Consider the following 18,594-nt stretch of genomic DNA (forward strand, 5'->3'; position numbering starts at 1 on the left):
TTGATTATATTCCTTTATATACTTTATATTACTTCCCTTGTAAAAATGATCTGTACCTGCCAAATGATAAATAGAAATTATCTCCCTGTAAAGCTTGTTACTTCCCTTGGATTTTTTTTACCTTTGACCTTCAATGATGACCTTGACCTTTCACCACTAAAAATGTAGAGCTCCATGAGATACACATGCATTCCAAATATCAAGTTGCTATCTTCAATATTGCAAAAGTTATGGCCAATGTTAAAGTTATCGGACGGACGGACGGACGGATGGACAGTTCAAATGCTATATGCCACCCTAACGGGGGCATAAAAAAGCTCTGGTGAACTACATATTAAGCAAACCGGGAGATTTGAACAACTTTGAAAGAGGGTCACCCACGGTTTATTCCTGTGAAGTTCAATTGAACTCTGCAGAGCGGTTAAGGAAGAGAAGTCTTTTGAGTGAAGTTTACGGCCAACACACGAAGGACAATAATGCGGTCCAAAACACCGCACCATTTTGATTGCAAGATCGAGCTAAAGAAACACGCAAGTCAATCTTACCACATATATGACATAATTCATTTAGATGGAGCGGTAATTTACAAAGATATTATTATCAAGGATAAATCATTACGATTTTACACATATTGGGGACTCTCTCACGAATATGTGTAGACAATGACATCACCAACCTGTATATGGCCAATGTTTGTGATAAGCCGCATGGTCCCTGTTTCAGGTATATAAATCACTTTTGTTAAATGTGCAACAACATTATCTGTTGATTTTAATAAATCTCGTGCATGCAATATTAAAAAGATAGATTGACCTCAATATACAATATACGGGAGTCTAAACAATGAAGAATACAGAATTTTCGCGCTTCATCCACTTAAATGGCCTAGAACAAAGTGCGTCGTTTCTGAAAATTATATCTAAAACTGTTGACTCACATGTTGTGCATTTTAAATTGTGCAAAGCAGCTGTAAGCATCCTGAACTAGTGATAGACACTCTGAGCCTTTTTTTTATATACATGTGTTGACATGTCGATCCAATCTATGTCAGTGTAACTAAACACTATATAGAAGTCTTCCGTGGAAGGCAAAACCTGTGACATATATTAAGTATACTCGTCTATTATGTCTTTAGTTTCGTTTTCGCTTTAAGACATATCCTCGGCGAATAAGTTACACTAAAAAAGGTGATTATTATTATTTCAATGTGATTATTTTCCTTATGAATTATAGGAATTAACAATTATTTACCATCTATATATAATCTTGTTATGCTTTACTTATCTTTGTAAATAATCTAATGGCTGTATTGAGTTGTTTCATTTTTGATCTCTTGTATGTGTATATTGTTCTTCCTTGCTTGTATTATATGTTATGCTCTTCATGAATGGAGGAAAATAAAGTCTATCTATCTATCTAGGTATATAAATCACTTTTGTTAAATGTGCAACATCATTATCTGTTGATTTTAGTACATCTCGTGCATGCAATATTAAAAAGATAGATTGACCTCAATATACAATATACGGGAGTCTAAACAATGAAGACTACTTCAAACGTACCTTCCTATGGTGTTATTGATCCCTTTCTGTTAACCAATTAAATGCTTGTCAAGGTGACCGCATAATAACAGATTGGCCATATTCATACCGTTAGATTAGTAGGAAATGTATGTTACGTTATTGCTATATGTATCGCTCTCAACAGATAACATATTCGTTTTGAACACGTTCTGATAATTTACCGATTGCCGTATTTACCCTATCAAAATTAAAACATTGAACATATGTGTATGAGAATTCACATGAAATCGTTTATATGTGTTAACTGAAACAGGAAATGTAATTAAAAATACAATCGGCGTTGAAATTGAAGGGGTGCAACTTGTCAATTTGACATTAACTGTTAACGTATTATAGTAACCTCTTTATTTACCGGTTAACCGAAAAACTTCCAAATATGAATGTGTAACTTCAAAATTGTCATGTTGCACGTACACGAACTCTCTTAGAAAACGAAAGTAGGCTATATCCGCATATGTTACAAAGAAGTGATTACTGGAAATACTGGAAATACCGGACCAACAGAAATCTACCGGAATCTACCAGAATATACAGGAATCTTTTTTAAATATTGCAAAATGTGCAGTAATACATGTAATTATATTTTATGATAACATATACCACAAATAATTATTGTATGTAAAAATCATTTAACAGAATATAAGACTTGTCGAAAATCAACATTTTCTGTGTGTCTTTCTCGAAAACAAGTTGGTGTTTCTTCTCTCACATAAAAGAGGCATTACACAGATAAATAACCCCCAAACCGAAATGTTTTCTATACAACAATAACGGGATATGTGTTTCTTTAAAAGATAGGTAAACCTGAAATAACTTTCGCCTTTAACGCATGTTATTGGCTGTATGATATCAGATGATCAAATATTCCAAATGTTTCATTAAGAGCAATATCTGGATGTTATTATAATATTAACTTTTCCCTTTATTAGAGCGCATTATTTATTCCAAATTATCTGAAATAGAATTGTAAATACATTTTGGCTTCAACGCAACTTAAGTGCAGTTCCACATATATCGGTAACCAATAACGGCGCAACAACAACAAGAAACAAGAGCTGCCTCCATAGGAAGGCATATGCCCCCAATAAACGCTTTGATAGAAGTTTATTGAAATGTACTTAGTGACCCCGTGACCTAGTTTTTGAACCGGCATGACCCATATTCGAACTTGACCTAGATATTGTCTAGATACAACTTCTGACAAAGTTTTGTAAAGATCGGATGAAAACTGTTTGAATTAGAGAGCAGACACGAAATAGAAGTTATTGAAATAAACAATGTGACCCCGTGACCTAGTTTTTGACCCGGCATGACCCATATTCGAACTTGACCTAGATATTGTCTAGATACAACTTCTGACCAAGTTTGGTAAAGATCGGATGAAAACTATTTGAATTAGAGAAATACACGATATAGAAGTTATTGAAATGCACTAAGTGACCCCGTGACCTAGTTTTGACCCGGCATGATCCATATTCGAACTTTTCCTAGATATTGTCTAGATATAACTTCTGACCAAGTTTGGTAAAGATCGGATGAAAACTATTTGAATTAGAGAGCGGACATGAAAAGTGTGACAGACAGACTGACAGACTGACAGACAGACTGACAGACGGACAGTGCGAAAACTATATACCCCCTTTTCTTCGAAAGGGGGCATAAAAAACATTCAAAGTACGAAACGTGAAACAATTAGTGTAAATACTCATTCTTTATAAGTAACAAGCAATTTGAAAGCCGTTTCGTGTCTGCGATATTACATTATTAGTAACACGTGTACTCAATTGAACCTGCTTTTGTTATTCTTCTGTGTATAAAACACAGATGTGAAAGATTCAAATTAAAAATGTGCAAGGATTTTTTGGTGAGGCCAATAACGTTCGTGTCGTTTCTCGGGTACAGTTAAATGCAAGCTATTGATGTCGCTATAATAGCAAGCCATTTATATTGATTTAGAAAATTGCGAAGTCCTGTATTAATTATTTATAAAAAAGCTACAATTAATCAATGTAATGTCGTGTAGTATTTTTACAAAATCCTATAGTGTATGTTTTTAGCAGTTAAAATGCGATTTTAAAGTGTGAATAAAGAAAGACATAAGAAGCTGGCAGCGTTTTTCCTAATAATTAGTTTTTCGCTTTTTTGACTTGTTTTATATCTCAGTAAAGATTTATTCATACTGTGCGGAATGTGAAACAGTGCAAAATGTTTTGTTTGGAAAAGATATATCAAACAATTTCTGGAAAGACTGAGCATGTTTTAAGGCATGTGTGGCGATTTGATTTCTGGTTTCGTAAATAAATATTGCGATTTTACCAAGTCTGTTAAAGAATGTATACTAACCCGATACTCTGTGTGATAGCACCATAATTCATTCATCAATGTTAAAATGTAGTTTACGATTGGGAACCGTTTTGGTACATGCGTCCCGGTAATCAAATTATATGAACGGCATGAATGGTTTAATATGTTTGTATAATTACTTTTTAGCTCAAAGAAATTACCTTATGGAACCGCGTCGCATTGCACGGGCCAGTTTTTACCATGAATTATTTCATTTAAGAACTTACAGGCGTATTTTAAACATATGCCCAATACAAACATTTATTATGTTATTTCTTAATTCGTTGAAATGAAGAATACCGGTAATGCAGTTAGAGGTGATAGATGCCATGTTAAAACGTAAGGAAAATGCATTTAGAGCATCGCAGTTTGAATAATTATAGTCGATCATATATGTTTATAGTTGAACAATTTTTCATTTGAACAGCTATAATCGTCCCAAACCTCCGTTCCAACGAATCGCTAGTTTTCACAATTGCGTTCATAGCAAAATCTATGACGTATTTTTGTGAAATAAAACAAAATCGGAAGGCCTAAAACTAAATTGAACGCCTCGTGTATTAATGTATAGCAGTAATATTACGCCTCATTCTCTTTTGTCATTGATTTTTATTCAATTTTTCGAAGCAAATGCCTTTTTATTTTACTTTTAAACGTTTACTCGAACACTTAAGATACGCGCCTAGCTGATTGTTTAATATCTCCGACCTTTTCGGTCCTTACTTTTATTAACCAACTAAAGTTATAACGCATTAGATAGAAAAAGATATGTTTTCTCAACGGGTACTTATGAGATTTATGTGTAAAATGTCGGCTAGGATAGTTCAGATTCAACGAAGTAAGCCGGATACCCGGAGGCAACCCACCTGTCCGGTCTGGTGACAACCAACCTCACATACTGCCGGGAACGGGCATTGAACCAATGTCGCCTAGATGGGAAGCGTGTGTACCAACAACAACGCTAAACAAGCAGATATTACTTTTCATGTGTGAATGCGTTGCAAAGGCTCCATTTACAAAATAGTGTGTATGTGTGTTTTCCATGTTTATTTACATGTCCATCAATCAGTTCACGACTAAATGTATATGAGTAGACATGCACCTGTTACCTTTCAGAAGAAAAGATTAAAGATTTAAAATATTATCAGATTTACACCGGCTGCGCCGGTATTTGACAAAGAAATAACTTAAATCCAAAAAGACTAGTGCACGGTGGCCAATCAGACCTTAATGTGCACTGTAAGTCATCTACACCTTTGGCAGATGAGTAATTTTGATGCCGAAAAATAAGGAAGCCATATAATGTGCGTTTCGAATGATGAATGGTATTTAGAAGCCAAAAGTTGCACTTCAATGATGGTGTGTTGTATGAGTCATTTTTTCTGTATTGCATGTGGATGTTGTGTATTTGTCTGGAGCGAAATTGGAGGTAGTAGTCCAACATATCGCTTAAGTCCGTCTCCCACCCCCCTCCCCATACAGGGCAATGCCCGCCGACCAAGCCAAAACCGACCCGCCCGCACACCACCTAGCCCCTAGCCTCCCACCACCGAAACAATCGAAACAATCTTACTTTTTGAATTCAGCCACTTGGGTTTATATATTAAAATTACTGTACCGTGAAAGGTGTAGTAAAACTGATATTGCAAAGTTATTTAAAGGATACTCAACTGAGTATACTATAATTTTAAATGTGAATAAATTCGACCAATACCTCTATCAATTGGTAACTTAACATGACTGGTTTGACAGATTTGCATACATCGTATCCCACGTTAATTATAGAATGAACGTAAAATTCCAACTATAATTCGAGGTTTGTTTTCAGTAAGAAATAACCGGGTTGACTATTGTGGACCGATTTAACTAGCATTCGGTTTGACTTGTTAATTGCAGCAGGTGCGCGTTGCTGAGTTGCATGTAAACTAAATATTATTATTATTCTATTTTGTTTAGAAATAATAATAGTTAAATAACATCACATGTTATTGCATGCATTTAAAGTATAGTTATTGTAGCTATTAAGTTTTATCCGATTGTACTTCTGTTAAGCTCGTTAATGGAATCCATATTTTCTAAGGACAAGGTAGATCAATGCTATTTCGGACAGTCGTGCTTTTTCGTACTAATGTAAATCTGCTTATCAACTTTCAAACATGTTCTCAAGATACATGAAAACGCTGCAAATCATTTAGAAGAGTAATTTAAGGAAACATACATTTTTAAAATATCACTTGTATTAATACATTGCTTTTTAAATAGTTCATCGTGGTTAATCGATATTATTGACTAAGTGAGTAAGTACTATTTTTTTAAGAAAAATGTGTCCATAGAAATTATTCAAATACAAGCATTGTTTTCCAATCATATGCAAATTTATTAAACTTACTAAATGTTAAAATCATGTATTGTAAGGCTCTTGCCAACAATATGAAGCTACTTTTTATATAAAAATAATATTGTCTCACGTGCCCTTTCAATACGGCCGACCAATTAAATAAATAGAGAATACATGGTTGGTGCCAAGATGGAGACAATTTATCCAGTGAGGCTTAGAAAAAGAAAATAGGGCCAGTATAGCAAGCCCTATTTTTCTTTTTCGGGCCGAACCGGATAAAATTTATCCATCTCGGCACCAACCATGTATTAGATTTATCCTGCCTCATGCCGTTGACACATTTTATAAAAGACAAATGATTATTTGACATAACAATATAACTATTCTTGTCGGGCCTCCTACATATACACAACATTCCTGACGACCAAATAACTATATCTATCTCATAGTACTGCCTCACGCCTCTCGCGAGTATTATGGGCAGGGTGCGCGTTGGCTGTTAGTAAAATAAAAGAGTAAAAGCTGAGAAAGATATCAATCAGCAGAGTAAGAATTTGTACAATAATAAGGATAGTGTTGTTAGGTTGTTAAGAGATTTAAAAGACATATAGTATACAGGTGATAAAAGATGGATAAAAACAATTCCTATGGGTTTAGTGGCTAAGTTGGGCTACTGCCTGCTTGAAGCTCTCAAGATCAGGCAGCATTGCGACGGGGTGGGGTAACCTGTTCCACAGTAGTGTGGTGTGGGGGAAGAAAGAGTACTTAAAGTAATCGTAACTTGTATGGACTTGACGGAGACTGAGGGGATGCATGTGTCTGTTAAACCTGGTTGGGACTTCAAGATAAGATGGGAGGGATATGGCCACAAGTTGGTGGTAGAATTTGTAGTAAAGGACGAGTTTGGCATCTATGCGTCTGTTCTCGAGGGTGCGCCAGTTGAGTGTGTTTTGCAGTTGTGTGACACTGGTATAATGGGAGTAGTCATTTTTGACCCATCTGACTGCTCGCCGCTGAATCTTTTCTATGTTGTGATTGTTGAACTGAGTGTGTGGTGACCATACGGGCGAGGCATATTCAAGTTGGGGACGCACTAGTGTTTGATATGATAGTGATTTGACCTTTTCATGTTTTGTCTTGATGTTACTTTTGAGGAAACCTATTGTTTTGTTTGCATTTGTTGTGATCTTGGAGATATGTGTGTTCCAACTTAAATCATGGCAAATGTCGACACCAAGGTATTTTGCGTCCTTAACTGGGGATAGTATTTGACCATGGAGCTTGTATTGGTATGCAATGGTCCTACAATTCCGTGTGACATGGAGAACCTGGCACTTGCCAGGGTTAAACTCCATGTCCCATAGCCCTTCCCATTTCTCTAGTTTACGGAGATCCTCTTGTAATATTTGGCAGTCCGCCTCGGATGTGACTGTAAGATAGATGTCAGTGTCGTTGGCGAAGAGGTGTACTTGGGATTTTACAAGGGAATGAGGATCCCTGGGGCACTCCAGAGGTAACCGGGACTTGGTCAGACTTAGTACCGTCTACTACGACTGATTGGGATCTGCCAATTAGGAAGGACTGGATCCAGAATACGGTCTGGTCAGAAGCACCATGTTCCTTGAGTTTATGAAGTAATTTGAGGTGATTGACTTTGTTGAAGGCTTTACTAAAATCCAGTAGGCTAAGGTCAGTCTGTTTACCAGATGCAAGATTTTTCGCTATGTCATTCACTAACTCCACAAGCTGAGTCTCACAGGACCGCCTTTCGCGAAACCCGTGTTGCAGCTCGTAGAGTATGCCGTGTTTGGTAAAGTGTGTGGATAGGCTAGATGTGATAATGTGCTCAAGGAGTTTGCATAGGACACATGTAAGTGATATGGGCCTATAGTTTGCTGGGTCGCTAGTGTCACCTTTTTTAAATTGAGGAGAGATGTTTGCCTTCATCCAATCCGATGGGAGTTGACCAGAGTCTAAGGACTTTTGGAAAATCAATGACACTAGGTCAAGGATCTCATGCCGAAGTTCCTTGAGGACAATTGGTCTAATCATGTCTGGGCCAGCAGCCTTATCCACTTTAAGGTTTTAAAGTAGTTTCAGGATACCTTTGGGGTCTATTTCTATCTTGGGCATGGTGGGATAGGGTGAATTTCCTAGGGTATTTCTGCATAGCTGGGATAGAGACAGGGGGGAGACTCCTGATAAGACAGATTGGAATTGATGGTTCAGAATATTAGCCTTACCAAGGCTTTCTGAGATAAGGTTTCCGCTTATCTGACATTTGAGTGGAGAAACACCTTGAGTGTCTTGTTTGGCATTCTTTATGATGGAATACAGCTTTTTATGTCCCCCACTATAGTAGTGGGGGACATATTGTTTTTGCCCTGTCTGTTGGTCTGTCTGTTGGTCTGTCTGTTTGTGCCAACTTTAACATTTTGCAATATTTTTGCTATATTGAAGATAGCAACTTCATATTTGGCATGCATGTGTATCTCATAAAGCTGCACATTTTGAGTGGTAAAAGGTCAAGGTCAAGGGCTTCCTTCAAGGTCAGAGGTCAAATATATATGGCCAAAATCGCTCATTTTATGAATACTTTTGCAATATTGAAGATAGCAACTTGATATTTGGCATGCATGTGTATCTCATGGAGCTGCACATTTTGAGTGGTGAAAGGTCAAGGTCAAGGTCATCCTTCAAGGTCAGAGGTCAAATATATGTGGCCCAAATCGCTTATTTTATAAATACTTTTGCAATATTGAAGATAGCAACTTGATATTTGGCATGCATGTGCATCTCATTGAGCTGCACATTTTGAGTGGTGAAAGGTCAAGGTCAAGGTCATTCTTCAAGGTCAGAGGTCAAATATATGTGGCCCAAATCGCTTTTTTTATGAATACTTTTGCAATATTGAATATAGCAACTTGATATTTGGCATGCATGTGTATCTCATGGAGCTGCACATTTTGAGTGGTGAAAGGTCAAGGTCATCCTTCACAAGGTCAAGGTCATCCTTCAAAGTCAAACGTCATATAGGGGGACATTGTGTTTCACAAACGCATCTTGTTAGTGTTGAATTTGTTGGAGTGAGTGTCTGCATGTTGTATATCTAGGATGTGTTCAATGTATAGTTCATATGACCTTTTTATTTTTGATTGAAAGAGGTGTTTGATGGTTCTGAATTTCCTAGTGTGGTGTTTTGATCTTTGTGTTTTTTGACCTTTTGGTATAGGGAGTCCCTTTTTCTGATAAATCTTTTTATGTCTTGGGTAACCCAGGGGAGAAGTCTTTTGGAGCCTACTTTTTGATGGGGACAAATTTTGAGATACCTTCATTGATAAGGGCCTTAAATTGGTTCCAGAGTTCATCCACTGATGAGGTCTCTGCGTTTTGGAGTATGTTGACTTTAGAGGTATTGATGAAGGATTTGAGGATTTTAACTACCAATTGTTATGTAAAAAATAGTTTGACTTTAAACTGTTCCTTTTAATAATTTCCTATTGAAAATATGAGAAGAAATAAAAAACGAATCAAGATTGTGATATTTTTATTTGTAAAAATAGAAAAAAAAATCAGCATCAAAACAAAAACTAAATTGTATTTAACTTAATGACAACTTTAATCAATTGCTTATAACAAAAAATTTACAACGATACACACATCCATTTTCTGTTCTTCCATCCCTTTGTCGAAATCCATTTTCTGTTGTTCCATTCCTATAATCAAATGTATTTTAAACCACACTTATTTTTAGCGAGGCTGTTTTCGAAGAAAACCCGAGGTATTGTCATAGCCTGCTTGTCGTCCGCCGGCGTCGTGCTAAAACCTTACATTGGCTCTAAAATCAAAGTGCTTCCACCTACAACTTTGAAACTACATATGAAGATGCACCTTGATGAGTTCTACACGCCACACCCATTTTGGGTCACTAGGTCAAAGGTCAAGGTATCTGTGACCTCTAAAAAAAATAAAAAATTCTGACAAGCTTTCGCAGCCGAGCGTGGCAACGTTATGCGGTGCTCTTGTTTTAGCGTTTGTATCAAATGCTATAGTAAGCACTCTGGCCCAAAACCTGATTTACAAAATGGTAATGCTGTCGTAGCGAATTATTTTATTCCTATCGAAGTTAACAATTATGAATGACAAACACACAATCCGAAATACGTTTATGATTCGTTCAATGCTTTAAAAATATGAAAAAAAATACTGTTAAAACCACCACGTCAAAATTGTTGTCCCTAAAATCCTGAGAAAAACTAGATACTAAGATAGTTTTGTCTGAGAAATTACGTCACACTAGATACGTCATAAATTGCGTAATCAAGTAAATGAAAATGATAAATACGGAAAGCTAGTTCGGTAATATATTTTAAAGAATAAGAAAAAAGGATGATATATAACGATAACATTCCTGATGAGTCCCAATGAATTTCAAAGGTCAAATATTAGAACATGTAAATCGGCGCGTAGGAATACATGCTTACGGTTAGATAGAGTCGGTGAGGTACTGCCGGAGATCAACTAGTTTATCCGACCCTGCTTTATTAGGTCAATGTTTGCAACAGAGGCAGGATAAATTAAACAAATCGTTCTTTGTCTGTTGAGTTGCACTTGGATTATGAGGGCTACTTTAACATGCTGAATAAGCATCTTTATACATAGTTTTTCATAAGATGTACATACCTCTAAAGATACACTATGTTAACTGTTCTCATGATAACACTTTCATTTGAATGCATCAACAACTTAAGCCAATACATATAAGCACTTTCAGTCCAATCTCAATTAGAATTTTGATTTTAAACTTTTATTGGAAAACTGGTTTTTACAAATACTAATAAGAGGAAATGTGTCATTTCATTGGGTCATCTTTAAAAGAATCAGTTCAATGTCAATAGGACTTATGATTTTAAACATTTTTTGGGAGTTTTTCTTGAAGTTACTATTCAGACTTTTACTTCCTTTCATTAAGTCATATTGGAAAGATTTATTATATTAATAAACACATCAGCCCATTGGTTTATGCATTTAATAAGATTTACAAGATAAGAATTGATGCAAAGCATCAAAGGGCATCGAGAATTTCAGTGTAAAAGGCACTCAAAGAAGTAACACGGAACAATTTTTTTCTACTGTAAATATAAATATATTGTCCGATTATTTTAATCAAAATAGAAAAAGATACTGGTATAACCATTATCTATGATTGTGTGTTATAACTCCCAAATAACCATTATATATGATGTTGTGTTATAACCCCCAAACCATTATCTATGATTTTGTGTTGTAACCCCCAAATATTCCATAGTTCATTTTATTATGCCCCCCTTCAAAGAAGAGGGGGTATATTACTTTGCTCGTGTCGGTCAGTCGGTCTGTCGGTCGGTCCGTCCACCAGGTGGTTGTCAGACGATAACTCAAGAACGCTTGGGCCTAGGATCATGAAACTTCATAGGTACATTGATCATGACTCGTAGATGACCCCTATTGATTTTGAGGTCACTAGGTCAAAGGGTAAGGTCACAGTGACCAGAAATAGTAAATTGGTTTTTGAATGATAACTCAAGAACGCATATGCCTAGGATCATGAAACTTCATGGGTAGATTGATCATGACTTGCAGATGACCCCTATTGATTTTGAGGTCACTAGGTCAAAGGTCAAGGTCACGGTGACCCGAAATAGTAAAATGGTTTCCAGATGATAACTCAAGAACGCATACGCCTAGGATCATGAAACTTCATGGGTAGATTGATCATGACTCGCAGATGACCCCTATTGATTTTGAGGTCACTAGGTGAAAGGTCAAGGTCACGAAATAGTAAAATGGTTTCCGGATGATAACTCAAGAACGCTTTTGCCTAGTTATTACAGATTTGCCTCCCATTAATTCATTCAAAATCTCATTTTACAGCAGAGATTCCAAATCTGACCTGTAAATGAGCCCCATATTTACTGCCAGTGCTAGGTTACCTTTTCCCATTTGATCATTCTTAAGTATTGGTATTGTAATGCTGCTACTGCTGCTGCTACTGCTACTGCTACTACTACTACTACTACTGCAACTACTACTACTACTACTACTACTTCTACTACTACTACTACTACTACTACTACTACTACTACTACTTCTACTACTACTACTGCTACTACTTCTACTACTACTACTACTACTACTACTTCTACTACCACTACCTACTACCTACTACTACTACTACTACTACTGCTGCTGCTGCTGCTGCTGCTGCTACTACTACTACTACTACAACTACTACTACTACACCACCACCACTACCACCACTTATTCTACCATGTCTACTATTAGTACTTCTACTACTACTGCCACTACTACTACTACTTTTACTACTACTGCTACTACTACTACTACTACTACTACTACTACTACTACAACTACTACTTCTACTACTACTACTACTACTACTACTACTACTACTACTACTTCTACTACTACTACCACTACTACTACTACTACTACTACTACTACTACTACTACTACTACTACTACTACTATTACTACTACTACTACTACTACTACTTCTACTACTACTACACCACCACCACCACCACCACCACCGTTCACACTGCCAAAAAACGTATTCACACAACGGCTGCTACTACAACTTATAGCCCATATAGGGGGGCATGCATGTTTTACAAACAGCCCTTGTTAACATTGGTTTCCTTTTTTTACCGGCATCCGTGTGTAATTTTCATTAATGGAACAGATATTTTCATTAATGGATCAGAACTGTGTAGATTTTAAAAAATCTGCTTCATCTCACAAAATGCGCATTGATAGTGTCATCTAAAAAAGTCCATACCAAAGGGTCCATACCACCTGTACGTGTCGCTCTTCGCGCTCTATATGTGGTTATTAAAATAAAATCTGAGGAGTGCTTGACTCTAGGGAAACGGGTTGCTGGAACACAGCTCCTCCTTGATAATCGGCTGCTTCCTTTATCCCAACTCATTGTTACAATCAATAATACGTGTCGCGCTTCTCGCTCTATATGTGGTAGGGATAGTACTTAGGGCCTATGATAGACAATCATAAACAACAACAAAAATACATGCAAAATAGATGTGTTGTTTGCATTTATTTGTTAATATAAAAACTGGTGTATTTTTTTTATAAGATATTTAAGAGATGTAAGAAATTTTAATTAACGTTGTTACCACGCGGCATCCATTAATTTTAACAAAAATGTGCAATGCTGTTTTTAGGTCGCATTAAAACGCAGTATTTTTAAATTCTATTTAAAATAATATAAATAAATAAATATATATAAATAAAATAATATATTAAAAAATGCTCCCGGCCTGGGAATCGAACCCACCAACTCCCAATCACTAGGCGGACACCTCATTCACTACACCACGGCGACTGTTGAAAGTTTCAGACAAAAATGTTGACTATTGATTTAAAGTTTCACCGGTTCGCGTATTTGACCAGTCCCTGTGATCTTTTATTAGTGCCCAGTCCCTGTGTTTCGCTATTAATTAAAAGAATTAACTTTGCATTATTGGCAATAAATGTTGTTATAAATATAATAGGCACAAATGCAGTTCTTATTTACACTAATTTACACAAAAAATCACCACTGTGCAAGATATTCTTAAAACAAAAATATATACATTGATCCGTACAATAACTGCTCCTCCCATAAGCGAAAAAAAAAGAATTACATACTAGTCACCGCTCTCCGGAGCGACGCCAATAAACAGAAAGAGATTATTGCCACCAGTAAGTAAACCTGATAGATGATGCTTAAGTTTAAATCTGGGTTCAATACATGTTTAAGGTGAATTTTAGCAAATGTAAGACTATTAAGTTGATGTTCTTATAAAAAATAATGAAAATTTACACAAATATAAACCATCTGGTTTCCACCATATAAATGGTCCTTGTCCAATGCAAATTTACCAAAATAGCATAGTATAACAAAATGTGTGTCAAACTTCTAATTAATAAGACTACCATTTCTGATGTAAATTTCAAAATTGCCAATAAAGTAAGCTTTTTGACATCAACTCTATTTATCACAGGAAGCATGGAGTTGCTAATTTCATCATCACTAGATGACAAAAGGTACTACAGAGCAAGGCTTAACTTATTCTTAGGAGTCCATACAATAGCATGCCCAAACTATGTCAGTGAAATTGATTGCATAACTTTAAGATAATATTGTGATTTAAATGATACAGAATGTCCTCTGACCTGGTAGCTACTTGGACCGTGTCTTTGCCAGATGGGAAGCACAAGGTGGAGTTTGAGCATGGAACCACATCTGGGAAAAGAGTCATCACAGTTGATGGAAGGGTAGGGACAGTTAAACTAGTGATTGTTTGATATGTGTAACTAGTTTGTTGACATTATACATTTTAATATTGGATACATGCAAATGATTACATGCAAATGGTAATGTGTAGCATGCAAACAATCACGTCACTTGAAATAATATCAAGGTAAAAAAAAGGTCATTAAAGGAAAGTACATGTTTGTGTTTGACCCATTACTTTATTATGCATTACCGGTATTTAATTTAAGACTTAATAAACACAAATGATTATTATATCAACACAATGTGCCACATGCAGAACCATGTTGCTTACTTAGAGGTCAATGTCAAACTTAACACTTGAAGTTTGGGCATGGTTCATACATAGTTATAATGATAGTACATGTAGATGTTCCTGTGACTGTCAGGCCTTTTAATATTATGCATTTTGGAATTCTTACTTGGCAAAATTATCATCATACCTAGATGACATCACATGTCACATGTATCAACTATGGCACTCACTCAAAGATCAATGTCACATGTGTTAATTGTAGGAAATACATCGGGAAGAATGGATGTTCAAGCTAGTTGGCAAAGAACACTTCAAAGTAGGCAATGCAAAATGCACAATCTCTATTGATGCCTGCTCTGGGTTTGCCTACGAGTACACCTTAGAAGTGAATGGGAAACCACTGGAAAAGTTTCGAGAGAACCAGAACAAGATACAGAAATGTTGGTGCTTCACTCTGGGCTCACAAAGTAGCACCCCATTCCGAGTTGTTCTTGGTATGTGTATCACACAGTCCAGTAGTTTGTCTTGTGATACTTCGTGCTGACATCATTAAATTATCTTGAGTGCATTACAAAATTCCATTTCAAACAAGAGCTTTAAAAATGAAATTTCTTTATTTAGAGATTATGTTCGTTTTAAAATGCCTTTTACACTATGTGTTAACTCTCAAATATTTATTTATTTACTTGCATTTACTGAGTGAACAAAACAACACAAAAATGACATACCATCTACTAATGTTGTGACAAATTCATTTAAAATCTTTAGAACCTTATTTAAAGGGATACTGTATTAACAGGCTTTTAATGCAAACCTCCCAATAAAAATGATTACCGGCATTTTTTTATTATACAGAAAAAGACACACTAAATGTATGGGTGAATGGCAAGGTAGTAGAGACTACAGTAAGTATTGCTAGGTGTGATTCTTAGTTTTAAATAATAGGTTGTGATAGCAACATATATTACAATCATGTTGCATCAGGAGTCAATACAATTCTGAGAAACTAAAAAAGTACTTCATCTAGGTTGTTGAAACTAGGTATGTGGACAGAAATCCAAGTTTTGAATATTCCCATCTATTTCTTCTTTTTTTCAGACTAAAATTTTAGTTTTTATGGTTAAAGAAATCATTTAAAACTTAAATCTAAATGAAACCTGATAGACACCCTGTTCTTACTCTGACGACATTTACTCGATATGAGACTGATAGTTTTGTCTGTGACAAACCTCTTGTCCCTTTACCTTTCAAGTTAATTAATGTTTCAGGGTGAGTTCACAGATAACGGTACAGAGACCCATTTTGCACTTGGAGAGACCCTGCACTCAGCGTACATAGAGGCAAACAGCAGTGGAAAACGCCGGGAGGGCATTGTGCACAGACTTTTCATTGACGACCAGGAAATACCACCTGCAAAGGATTAATTTGAATGTGCACTTGGTCTTGAAACATGAATTGACAATGCATTTGATACATGTTGGCAATCAGGGTTTTAGCTGAAAATCATTGTTATGCTCCTTAATAGTGGGTAGCATAAAATACCTGCTTGTCCATCTGTTCCAATTCTAATTTTGATTAAATTGTGTTTGCAGGGATGTGAAACAAATTTTATTGAAAAAATCTGTCCTCCACAATGTGCAGTCCATCCATAGTTTCTTTCTGCCTGGTGTTTCGTTCCTCACAAGATCTCCGACACAAGTGATCTGAATTGTTTGAAACTTTAAATGCTGCAAACCTGTAAGTATGACTTGACATAATGTCTGGTCATTGTGCACCAATGATTTTTTTTCTGAGGATTATTGATCTTTAATAATAATAAAGACATGTTAATTGCTGGGCAAGATATCAGAACTTTATTATTACCTTTAAATCACATTCTGGTATGTGGATATTTCCTAGAACGTTTCCCTCATTTTCTAGTTCCCAAACTTTCGCAAAGTGCATTATTTGAGAGCATCCCTCAATTGCACTGATACTCTGGCTGTATTGGTAAAACATAAAGTCAAAAATCATTTCAGACTTTCAATGTGTATAATTATTGCATAATAATAGAACTTTCAGTGATATACCGTACTCTGTATTAAATATCTTCTGTTTTTATTCTTTCAAAAAGATACATAAAAGTAATTAGAAATTTGTTATTGTTAAGATCTTAAAACATGTTGTAATGTTGGAATTTAGGAAATAAAAAATCACTTGCCTATTTTTACTCTCTGAAATATGCTTAGTGGGCTTGAATGCAATCAAGATGTTGTAGCTTAAAAAAATAAATACCTCTGTTTGGCTGTATGGATCATTCAATTTGGATTTTTTTCAATATAATATCTAAAGAATATATACAATTTTGACACATTGTACATGTTGTTACATAATGTTATAATTATATTGGTAAAGCATAAAAGTTATACTAATGCTGTAAAATAACTACTTAACATGTACATTAATTATGTCGTATATTATAATTTTATATTGATTTGCTTTAATTTAATTGTACATTTATTAATGTAAATCCTTTTTCATTGTGTGTTTAAGTTGCACTTGTTTAGTAGACACCTTTTCAAAATATTTATCGTACTCATTCGATCTTGACGAGAAAGGGGACTTGGCAGGTACTGGTCCTTTATTCGGTTATTGTTTTGTTGTTGTATTCAGTGTATATATATTATTTTTTCTTGTAAAATAAAATCATTGATTCAGCATGAAACAATTTTATCTCTAATGAAAAGGCTTGATAGATAGAACAGTTTTACACTAAACACGCGACATCAATACAGTTTGTGCGTGCACCTTTTATACCAGAGGATTGCCAGGGCTAGAGCGTTTGTACTTAAAGGCTATGTTCTCATATTTAGTAATTACTTCCATATTCCTGTCTGTGTACTAGTATATTTAAGTTCATAAAAGTATCGTTTTTCCCTATCCTGATATTTGTTTTGGCCAAACCATTTTAAATTGTTTTCGAAATTGAACATTTAACATGTAAAAGTATAAAGTTTTAAACAAGCCGTCGTTCCAGCAGTGGAAGTGTGGCCTCACTTTAATGCATCGCATTCCAACCCGCAAGGTATCGGGGTCAGTTCGCGGCCAGTAAAACAATCGTATATAGACGCTATCGCGTGAACTAGGCGAACTGGAATTTTCATTAGACCAGAAATATGTTGAAGATATTCAGCGATATAATTATGGTATGTCAATAATAGATTCTTAATGTGTTTTCAACAATACCATGATAAATATTATTTTTGGTTAATTTAACAAGAATTATTTCACCATATTGACTAATGTATTAAGCATGAGCGCGATGATTCTCGATTCTGTTAATAATCGAATCAAATAGCAATGCCCGACAAACCACTAAAACAGGTTTGTTTGAAGAACGCGCGTATAAATATTGAAAATATGTACGGATACTTTGTGTGTGGCCGGTTGACTCATATGATTTAATTTCACTTCCATTTTTCTTTTAGTTTTCTGTTTTGTATCTATAGGTTTATGGCCAGCAATATGTATTAATGTAAAATAAGCCGCAAAAACTCTGCGTAACATCCCGTACTGCGTGTGATGCAGCTAAGAACTGCACGGAAAAATACATTCGCTATCTTTGATCTAATTCATTGAGCTCTTAACCTTTCACCAACTCCTACCACAATCAACGCCGTATATCTTTAAAAAAAAAGATATTTCTTGTTTAATTTGCTAACAGCCGCTTGCTCTCACAGGAGGGCAAACCAAATAA

The 18,594-nt window shown here is 35.6% G+C and overlaps 1 protein-coding gene across 4 annotated transcripts; it reads left to right on the forward strand.

Annotated features, from left to right (window-relative positions):
* The first annotated feature begins 1,073 nt into the window (after positions 1-1,073).
* LOC127867838 (fas apoptotic inhibitory molecule 1-like) lies at positions 1,074-17,061 on the forward strand. Of its 4 annotated transcripts, none has more exons than XM_052409326.1 (5): positions 1,074-1,187; positions 14,490-14,604; positions 15,121-15,352; positions 15,714-15,763; positions 16,127-17,061. In XM_052409326.1, exons 2-5 carry the CDS (start codon positions 14,491-14,493, stop codon positions 16,280-16,282), a joined length of 552 nt encoding a protein of 183 aa, XP_052265286.1. In that variant the 5' UTR covers positions 1,074-1,187; position 14,490; the 3' UTR covers positions 16,283-17,061. The 4 variants fall into 4 exon arrangements, with proteins under 4 accessions (XP_052265286.1, XP_052265287.1, XP_052265285.1 ...); XM_052409327.1 differs by lacking the exon at positions 1,074-1,187 and adding an exon at positions 2,133-2,156; XM_052409325.1 differs by lacking the exon at positions 1,074-1,187 and adding an exon at positions 5,815-5,846.
* The last annotated feature ends 1,533 nt before the right edge of the window (positions 17,062-18,594 follow it).

The sequence above is a fragment of the Dreissena polymorpha genome, chromosome 2, assembly GCF_020536995.1.
Source record: "Dreissena polymorpha isolate Duluth1 chromosome 2, UMN_Dpol_1.0, whole genome shotgun sequence".
NCBI classification, from domain to species: domain Eukaryota; kingdom Metazoa; phylum Mollusca; class Bivalvia; order Myida; family Dreissenidae; genus Dreissena; species Dreissena polymorpha.